The sequence below is a fragment of the Hordeum vulgare genome, chromosome 1H, assembly GCF_904849725.1.
Source record: "Hordeum vulgare subsp. vulgare chromosome 1H, MorexV3_pseudomolecules_assembly, whole genome shotgun sequence".
NCBI classification, from domain to species: domain Eukaryota; kingdom Viridiplantae; phylum Streptophyta; class Magnoliopsida; order Poales; family Poaceae; genus Hordeum; species Hordeum vulgare.
This window is the reverse complement of record NC_058518.1, coordinates 424607923-424618014: the sequence shown is the minus strand read 5'-3', so window position 1 is coordinate 424618014 and position 10092 is coordinate 424607923. Positions and strand designations below refer to the sequence as shown.

General features: G+C 42.2%; 1 protein-coding gene across 1 annotated transcript; it reads left to right on the top strand.

Moving 5' to 3' along the window:
• The first annotated feature begins 449 nt into the window (after nucleotides 1-449).
• LOC123442362 (mannosylglycoprotein endo-beta-mannosidase) lies at nucleotides 450-6805 on the top strand. The gene is made up of 11 exons (XM_045118382.1): nucleotides 450-824; nucleotides 1044-1182; nucleotides 1570-1797; nucleotides 1963-2021; nucleotides 2961-3009; nucleotides 3125-3355; nucleotides 4007-4176; nucleotides 4259-4463; nucleotides 4821-5489; nucleotides 5571-5798; nucleotides 5874-6805. The coding sequence occupies exons 1-11, from the start codon at nucleotides 649-651 to the stop codon at nucleotides 6666-6668; spliced, it is 2949 nt and encodes a 982-aa protein (XP_044974317.1). The 5' UTR covers nucleotides 450-648; the 3' UTR covers nucleotides 6669-6805.
• Nucleotides 6806-10092: the final 3287 nt, after the last annotated feature.

Sequence of the window (10092 nt, the reverse complement as noted above, 5' to 3'; positions counted from 1 at the left end):
GAATGTGACCGACAACTGACTAGATAAAACTCTTAGCTTCTTGTTGTTCATCCTCTTGGTTGATTGTTTCAAGAATGCATTTATATGAATAAAGCTCTCTGATTCCCCCCAAAAAAAGAACAGAGATACATATAGGTCTATATTTGCCTCCTTGGTGAATGAGATTGAACATTTGATGTCACTTCGTGCGACTAGTGTTATTCATATCAATCGTAATTAAAATATGGTTAGCAATTGTTCAGCTAAATTTGCTAGGACTGAAGGTAGAACAGTAGTTTGGTTAGGCCCTGGTCCCCGGAAGTTGTGGACTTGGGTAGGCTGGATTGTACTCCAGTTCCCTAGATCCCCAGTCTTACTCGCAAAAAAAAAGTGCCTAGGAGCGGAGGGAGTATTTTTTTAACGAAAATCATTTCGTAGCTGGAGGCATTGAGCTCAGCCGATCCCACACTTTCCCATCTCTTCTCCCGATTCCCGGCAGCTTGCGTGACTGCCTCTGCGCCCGGCCCCATCTCAGCACCCGTGACCCGCCCCTGGCCCCGCCTCCGCCGAAAACAAAAACCCACCGCCGGCGGGCCACCGCACGCTCCATCATCATCCCACCTCTTCCGCTTGGAGCGCGGCATCCACCCGAGCAAGCGATCCGGCGAGATGTCGGCAGAGGCTGCTGCTGCGGCGGCGGCGAGCGTGGGCAAGCTGGTGCTCGACACTGGCTGGCTCGCCGCGCGCTCCACCGAGGTGTCCCTCACCGGCGTCGACCTCACCACCACCCACCCGCCGGACGCCTCCGTTGCCGCCCCGTGGATGCACGCCGCCGTCCCCGGAACGTACGTGCTTCTCCTCGGCGTCCCCGCCGATTTCCCTCCGCGATAATATCTACGCCTGCCACAGCCGGTAGTTGTGATCCGTGGGGATTTGTTCTTCTACGGAGTAATCTAGGAGTATCTACGGTCTGGGTTTAAAAATAATACCGCAAGCTTTGTTTATTTGGGGCGCTGTCCTTGCTTGACTAGCAAACTCAGGGCCTTGGATGCTTCTGAATGCAGCGTGCTGGGGACCCTTCTAAAAAACAAGTTGATTCCGGACCCCTTCTACGGGCTGAACAACGAGGCAATCATCGACATCGCCGATTCCGGGAGGGACTACTACACATTCTGGTTCTTCACCACCTTCCAGTGTGCTCCGGTATGCAGCTCCACGCTGATTCTCTGTGGATTAGCTGATTACGCAGTTGCTTAACAAGGAATGTAGCATGATCCTAGTGGAGTAAAGTTATTTTAGGCAGTCGTTTAGTGGCAACAGTTGAACTATCTCTACGATATAACGTCCATTTTACTCTTTACTGTGCCACATTTTGCACTTTAAATTACAGCAGTGTAAGGGGTTATGGGATATGCTTGCATTTTGCCTTATCCAAACTACTAGCACTTTGCTCATAATTGGTGTGATTTGACTTGTTGGAGGGGTACTATAATTTTGGCACTCCACCGAATGAAATGCACTTGTCATTCTAGAACATTAGTGCATATCTGCTTAACATATCAAGTGTTTCTGTTTTCGTTCCATCTTTAGGCAGCAAACCAGCACGTGAGTTTAAATTTCCGTGGAGTAAACTACTCAGCAGAAGTGTACATAAATGGACACAAAGAGATACTTCCAAAAGGAATGTTCCGAAGGCACACCCTTGATATTACTGAAGTTCTTCATCCTGAGGGTAGCAATCAGCTTGCTGTCCTCGTTCATCCTCCTGATCATCCTGGCAAGATTCCTCCTCAGGGAGGTCAAGGTGGTGATCATGAGGTACCAATTATTTTTCGCAAAAGGTTTCAAAGACTCATGATCATATAGTTGCGTTAATTCCAAACTACTTCATCTTCGATACACTTTTTAAAAAGGAATATTGTTGCTAAGTGGGACAGCTCATGGCATGTGCATGATCTTACCTTTCGACATGGTCCATTTCAGATTGGAAAAGATGTTGCTACGCAATATGTTGAAGGATGGGATTGGATGTGCCCAATAAGGTTGTTGGTGATATCTGTGTAATGCTGTTATTGTTAATCTCATTATTTTTCCCAATTAATTTTCTTCTAACAATAATTATATATTCCTTTTTGGCTGTGTGCATCCTAGATGTCTCTACTAGCTCTTGACATTGTGTTGTTACAGACACCAGGTGTACTTGGTATCAGCTTGATAATTAATATATTGCTCATTATCAGGAAAAACATGTTTGTATGATTTTTTATGACTGGTTGACACTCACTCCATGAAGAACGTAAATGCTATGTGCTGAACTAGAAACATTTCGTGCAGTGTTTTTCTTGACTTTCAGCATGGACCACATAACAAAGCATTTTCTGTCCTTTTGAGTCATTTGAAAATCTCATAACTAGATCGTCATATGAATATTTTTTACATGTTAAAATGGAAATCCAATATTCTATTAATATACATAATTGCATCAATATGCAATTTAGTTATGATGTTTCTGATTTCTTATAAAAACTAACTGAACATATGCATCAAAATTTCCTTCAAATCCATGAAAGCCTCTGTATCAAATTTCCATTCTCCCATTTTGATTACAATGACCAAAAATAAATAAATCATCTGCCATAATCTAATAATTTTTGCATCAATGTTGGCCTAACTTTTCTAGTTTTCTTAACTCAATTAACCCGACGTGCTTGGTAGTTCCATGATTGATTCAACAATGATCACACTGAAAGTCATGATCAGGCAAATGTATCATCCATGTAGTGGAGACTACTCCAAGTGCCAACAATATCTGATGTCCTTGTTATGGTTGCAAATTCGTTCCAAATATGCTATAGTTGCTTCTGTAGTTTTACTACAAATCAAAACGATTGCCTGGAGCGGCATTTTTTCTGAGCTGATCATACTTGTAACAATTTGCAACAGTCATAATTTTCTCAATTCTTTCTTTTTGGGCATCCTAGGGATAGGAACACGGGAATCTGGGATGAAGTTTCGATTTGCATAACTGGGGTGAGTTTAGTAGGCATGTTCTCATTTATTATTATTTTCTCCTTTATTGTATAGTTTTTATGTCAATTGATATCACTTATTTGAGTATTTCTATTTACAATTTTCCCCTTTGCAGGCTGTGAACATAATCGACCCCCATCTGGTTTCAACTTTTCATGACGATTTTAAGAGATCGTACCTACATTGTACACTTCAGTTGGAGAACAAAAGTTCATGGCTCGCAGATTGTAGTTTAAAAATTCAGGTTTCTGCTGAACTTGAGGGGGACATTTGCTTGGTGGAACATCTTCAGAGTTATGCCATATCAATTCCTCCTAGTTCAGTTCTGGAATACACTATTCCTCCTGTAAGTCAGTAAGTTAATTTCCATGTTGCACCTTACTCTGGCGTTCCTTTGTTAATTTTCTTATTTTTATCATGATTATGATATAGCTACTCATGTATACTTTCTTTTGGATTTAACAGTTTTTTTCTTCTAGAACTGAGTTAGTGTAGCATATTAGAGGACCAGAACACACTCGTAATTGCATTTGTTCTGTACTCCGTTTAATAATTAATAAAAATGGTGTGTGCATCACAATGATGCAGAGGCTGAGGGTTTGACCTCCTTTTCGTGAGAAAAACTGGCCCTAGTGTTATGGTAAGTAAAGAAGTACCTTTGTCATCCTCATACCTCTTAAGCAGAAAATATTCAGCGTTCCTTGTTCCATACTTCTCATTTTTAAAGTCACAAGAACCTTAGCGCTAAAGCTGTTGCCTTGTGACCATGAGGTCATGGGTTCGAGTCCTGGAAACAGCCTCGCTTCAGGATCCATCACGTGTCCAAGGCCTTTTGTTCTTCTTCGCATCCATTATTTTGGCACAAGTTTTTTTGGTTCTCACCGGGCTGCCTTTTTTTTTTGTCCCTGAGTGATGACTATTTTTAGTGATAATTATTTGGTTGCCAGAACATCCGAAATAAGCAGATTAGTTAACTCTGTTATATGAACATTGACAGTTATTCTTCTATAAGCCAAACCTGTGGTGGCCAAATGGCATGGGAAAGCAATCCCTGTACAATGTTGAAATTAGTGTGGATGTCAATGGACTAGGAGAGTCCGATGCATGGAGTCATTATTTTGGGTTCCGTAAGATTGAGAGTTCTATTGATGATTCTACTGGTGGGAGGTAACTAGTTCTTCTATGTTTCAGTGTGTGGTAGTACTTGTGCTCATGAAAACATGGCAGTGCAAATTTACCTCATCTGCAGGATCTTCATGATAAATGGTGAGCCTATTTTCATCCGAGGAGGGAACTGGATACTGTCAGATGGCCTGCTTCGACTAACAAAGAAGCGCTACATGACCGATATCAAGTTCCATGCTGACATGAACTTCAATATGCTTCGCTGTTGGGGTGGTGGATTAGCAGAGAGGCCTGATTTTTACCATTTTTGTGATGTATATGGTTTGATGGTAGGGTTAAATTTGTCCCTGTGAATTGATATTTCCTGTTTTCTTATATAAATTGTAAGACATTAGTTTGCCATGAAGAGTATAAAGGGTTGCACCTTTACTCCCTTTTAGGATTCAGAAAGCTGATAGTTACGAGCTGGTTGCTGGAATTCCTTGCCTTGACAGGGTTGACAATTAGGGTTAGATGTATTTTCATAACGTACATCTAGTTGATTATGTGAAGATATTCTGAATTTCGACATATCTTTTAATAAAAAGTGGAGGGGAATAGTTCTCTTTCGTAATTTACATATTTATATTTACTCTGGTTTGGTGCCGTTTTTGTGTTTACTTACAGGAACAAATCATTTGGTATAGGTATGGCAGGAATTCTGGATAACTGGAGATGTTGATGGTCGTGGAGTTCCAGTATCAAACCCAGATGGTCCTTTGGACCATGCTCTCTTTCTTCTGTGTGCTAGAGATACTGTCAAGTTACTTAGGAATCATGCTAGTCTAGCTCTATGGGTTGGTGGTAATGAACAAGTCCCACCAATTGACATCAACAGAGCACTGAAGAATGATTTGAAGCTACATCCTATGTTTTTGAGCAACCAGGCAACAAAAAATCAAGGAAAGTATCTATCGCAGGACCCAACTGACCCAAGTAAATACCTGGATGGTACTAGGGCGTATGTCCAAGGTTCGATGTGGGATGGTTTTGCTGATGGGAAAGGTGACTTCACTGATGGTCCATATGAGATTCAGTATCCAGAGAGCTTTTTCAAGAATAGTTTCTACAAATATGGGTTTAACCCTGAAGTTGGTTCTGTGGGGGTTCCAGTTGCTGCAACAATTAGAGCAACAATGCCTCCAGAAGGGTGGAGTATTCCAATTTTTAAGAAGAGAATTGATGGGTACATAGAAGAAGTCCCAAACCCAATATGGGATTACCACAAGTACATTCCCTACTCGAAACCGGGGAAGGTGCATGATCAGATTGAACTATATGGCCATCCAAAAGATCTTGATGATTTCTGTGAAAAAGTAATTTCTTCGTACGTTGGAGCTTTATGATTCAGAGCAGAGCATTGTAGTTTTCTCTCTAATGCTATCCTTAACCTTCAGGCACAATTGGTCAATTATGTTCAGTACAGAGCTCTCCTGGAAGGATGGACTTCTTTCATGTGGACAAAGTTCACAGGTGTTCTAATTTGGAAGACGCAAAATCCATGGACTGGACTACGAGGACAGTTCTATGATCATCTCCAAGACCAAACTGCCGGGTTCTATGGTTGCCGTTCTGCTGCTGAGCCAATTCATGTCCAATTGAATTTGGCCAGTAACAACATAGAGGTACTCTCTGCAACTTAGAACAGTTGTCTCAACCAAACCTCCTAGAAATTAATACATGGAAAGTGCCTTTTTCAGGTGGTAAACACTACGTCCGGTGAGCTGACAGACGTGGCTGTAGAAATTTCAGTATGGGATCTTGACGGTGCATCCCCATATTACAAAGTTACTGAGAAATTCATGGCACCTCCAAAGAAAGTGAAGAAAATTATGGAGATGGAATACCCTAAGATGAAGGACGCCAAGCCTGTCTATTTTCTACTGCTTAAACTCTTCAGGCTTTCAGACAAGGAAGTACTCTCCAGAAACTTCTATTGGCTACATCTTCCTGGGGAAGACTACAAGTTGTTGGAAGTATATCGGCAGAAGACAATTCCGCTCGAGATCAGGTCTGTAGTTTCTGTCTCAGGCGGCACATACAAGGTAAGAATGTCCATAATGAACAAGTCAAAGAAATCAGCAGCTGAAAGCGCAACCTCTGCCTCAACTATGGGACTAGAGGATGGAAATGGTCTCCACAGCATTAGCGAAGAAACTACTTGTGTGGTACAGAAAAGTGGTCTGTGGAGCAAAATTCACAGGAACATTGATCTCTCAAGATCAGGTGACAAACCAAGAACACTTGAGGTTAACGGGGCCGATTCAGGTGTAGCGTTTTTCCTTCATTTCTCAGTGCACACCTCTGAATCATCCACTGGGGAGAACTACAGGGACACTAGAATCCTTCCGGTACACTACTCAGACAACTATTTTTCGCTCACCCCTGGGGAGAAGATGACAACCGACATCTCCTTCGAGGCTCCCGAAGGATCCAAGCCCAGGGTCATTCTGAGAGGCTGGAACTATCATCTGAACCATGCTGTCACAATGTGAGTCATGCTATTGAGCTGAGTACTGGAATAAGATCCATGTAAAGTAAGTACATCCCCAATAAAGTGCAGACATGAAGGGTTTAGCTATCTTGTAAACCAACAATCATCAGTAAAGTGTAGGCATCAACTTAATCGTGATATGGCATACGATGTTGGGGGCGCTTAAAATGGTTCAGGTCTTGGTGGTAACATGATCGTCTGGGGTAGCAAACTATGAGCACGAAGCATTGGTTGAATTTGGTGCATTCGTCCTGCTTCTGAGTTGTCCTTGTAGTCTTTGTAGGGGCATTTTTCAGCTAGTGTGCAGAATGAGAATCGCCAAAAACATAGCGTCCATGTGTTCCGTTCTCGTACGGGTCTCACTTTTCAGTATGTTTCTTCCCCAGTTACACGGATCAGATCATACAACAGACACACACGTCGGCACGCCCAGGCGCTAGAGCACGCACGCACTACACCGGCACACATCAGCGTGCCGGCTAAGCTGCTCAAAGCACATAGAGCGCGCGCACACACACGCATCATGCCGGCGAGCTGGGCGCCAGGATTGAGCCGCCGGGGCGCCGCACGAGCAGGCGATCGGATGGAGCTGCCGGGCAGGCGCTGTTGGAATGCGTCCTCTAGTGCGCCACGGGAGTCCCAACACAAACAACGTACGACACTCCAAACAAAATCAATTAAAATCAAACACATAAAAAATAATCAACAATAAATAGTTTAATTATTGACAAATAGTTTATCTTTCAATACAATAAATAGTTCGACACTACAATATCAAACGTACAACAACAAACATACAAATCATCATTCGTTTTGTTGGTCATTTCATGTCCACCACTCCTCGATTAGATCCTTCTGAAGATTATTATGTGTTTGAACACGTCGAATGATATGATAGGAGGCAACAAATCGGGTCATCCTCGTAGCACTCCGCCACACTCGTACGAGATGTCCCAAGAACTCATACTGAAAGTAGTCTAAATCTTGGCTATATGCATGATCACACAAACATGCATGATGTACCAAAGGTTATTTTGATCCCAAGCCGGCTCTCTCACAATAGCAAATTGGGCTTGCAAAATCCAAAAAGCTCTCTCCACATCTTTCCGAGCCGCCGCCTGAGCATTGTGGAAATCTAGATTTTTCTTACCTTCCGTTTTTTCAACGGCTTCACAAATGTTTGCCATTTTGGGTAGATGCCATCCACCATAGTTGTATGTATGGCTATTTGCTACAAACTCCACCAATGGCAGTTCACCATTTACAAACTTATTCATGAGTGATGATCGATTAACAACGCCGGTGTCATTCAAAGATCCAGGCATTCCAAAAAAGCATGCCAAATCCAAGTCTCTTGATCGGGCACCGCTTCAAGGATTATAGTGGAACCCTTTTTCTGGCCGTGGAATTGCCCATGTCATGCCTTAGGACAATTCTTTCAACTCCAATGCATGTAATCTATTAAGCCAAGCATACCTGGGAACTCGCGACCTTTGTTCATCTCCAATAGCCTTGCGACGTCTTCATGATTGGGAGATCTCAAATACTCTGGGCCAAAGACTGGCACAATTCCGACTACGAAGCGCTTGACACACATGATGGTCTGACTCTCACCCATGGCCAAGCGGTCATCAACTAGATCAGCCGGAATACCGTATGCCAACATACACAAAGCGGTTATCACCTCTTGAAAGGTGTTATGCCTGAGTTCTCCGGCAACATTCCTCCTCTGCTGAAAAAAACGATCATGGCTCGCCAGTTTCTGTGCAATGCGCCTGAACAACTAGGTGCTCATCCTAAACCGACGTCTGAAGTAGGACTCGGGGTATATGGGATTCTTCACAAAGTAGTGCCTCATCCATCTGTTGTGGACATTAATTTTATCCCTCCAAATTTTCTGCCGACCCATAACCGAACCACCGTGCTTTGGCTTTTTATTGATGTGCATAGCTAGGATCATTGCAAGGTCCTCCTACTTCAATATCAAATTCTTTTTCAGAAGAATCATATGTTGAACTCATCTACAATACTGAATTTAAACTAGTCTAAAAAACTACAAAAAAAACATGCACCAAATTCATGTAAAAAGGTGAAGTTGAAGCAATACATACCTTGCAAGCGTTTTATCGAACACCTTATGGGCCCCGAGCGACAATGGGCGGTCGGACGCTGTTCATAGGAGGAATGGCGCGCATGAGGGGCGGACGCGGGTAGAGGAAGATGGAGGAAGCAACGACGATGCGGGGATAGGCCAGGGAAGCATCGTCGGGTCGTTGGAGCAAATGGGGCGGCGCGAGCGCCTGAATCTAGTGGTGGGTGGAAGTCACGCGCGAGTTGTCACTGTCCAACGTGCGGGAGCAGGCGCTCAAAATAAGCGGCGTGTCATGCCGTTTCGTCCCGTGCGTTGAACCATTTATTCCGCAGACGCATTTTTGCGCCTTCGTTCGAGCGTCCGGAGCGGCTGCACACGCACAAAAAACTATCTTTTTAACATGACGCTTATATAGCACACGACTGTTGAAGATGCTGTGAATGGCGAATATTGCTTTTGGCTCCCGAGCTCACTGGAGGCCTTTAAATTCAAACTTCAAATTCAGTGAAAATTTGTATTTTAATGTTTCAAAAAATTCTGAAAAAGATACATAGATAAATGAAGGTATAATACACAAGTGTGTAAATTTTCAGAACAAAATACGTTAAAATGAGGGCTGTGCAAAAAAAACAAATCTGAGGCTGTTTAACACATGTTACTATTCATCATTTCAGACCATGAATTTGTCTTTTTTATACAGATCACGTTTTAAAGTATTTTGACCTGAAATCTTACACACATGTCGGTTACATCTTTACATACATGTATATTTTTTTTCAGAATTTTTTGAACCATAAAAATTTGAATTTGAATTTTAAAAAAATAAAGGCCTCCATGGCTTCCGGAGCCAAAACGCTATTCTCCTGTGAATGGACCATATTAAATGTCTGTTTGGATTGTCGTTTTAAAGAGCTATACGCCTGTAAAATATACATGCCTTCATCTGTCGTTTCTTTTGCATGTGGAAATCAAACTCTGACCGGTAATATACAGGCGTAAAATAAATTCAGGTGTACGAAGAGACACCGATTTCAAGCAGGATCTAACTGATTTTTTGAAATATTGAAATATACTTGGGGTAAAAACAAGAATAAAAAAATTAAAATCACACAATGCCGATGAATTCTAGCAAAGAAACATAGAAGAACTCCGGAGCATGCAACAGAAGAACTAAGCAAACATGCACAGTAAAAAGAAGCAATAACTACTCCCTCCGTTTCTAAATATAAGACCTTTTAGATATTGCATTATAGACTACATACAAAGTAAAATAGATGAATCTACATTTAAAAGATGTCTATATACATCCATATATAGTTCATAGTGTAATTTT

Coding starts and splice junctions, on each gene's coding strand:
- LOC123442362 (XM_045118382.1), top strand. CDS start 649: ATGTCGGCAGAGGCTGCTGCTGCGGCGGCGGCGAGCGTGGGCAAGCTG. Junction 825..1,043: donor CACGCCGCCGTCCCCGGAAC/GTACGTGCTTCT, acceptor TTCTGAATGCAG/CGTGCTGGGGACCCTTCTAA. Junction 4,464..4,820: donor GTGATGTATATGGTTTGATG/GTAGGGTTAAAT, acceptor CATTTGGTATAG/GTATGGCAGGAATTCTGGAT.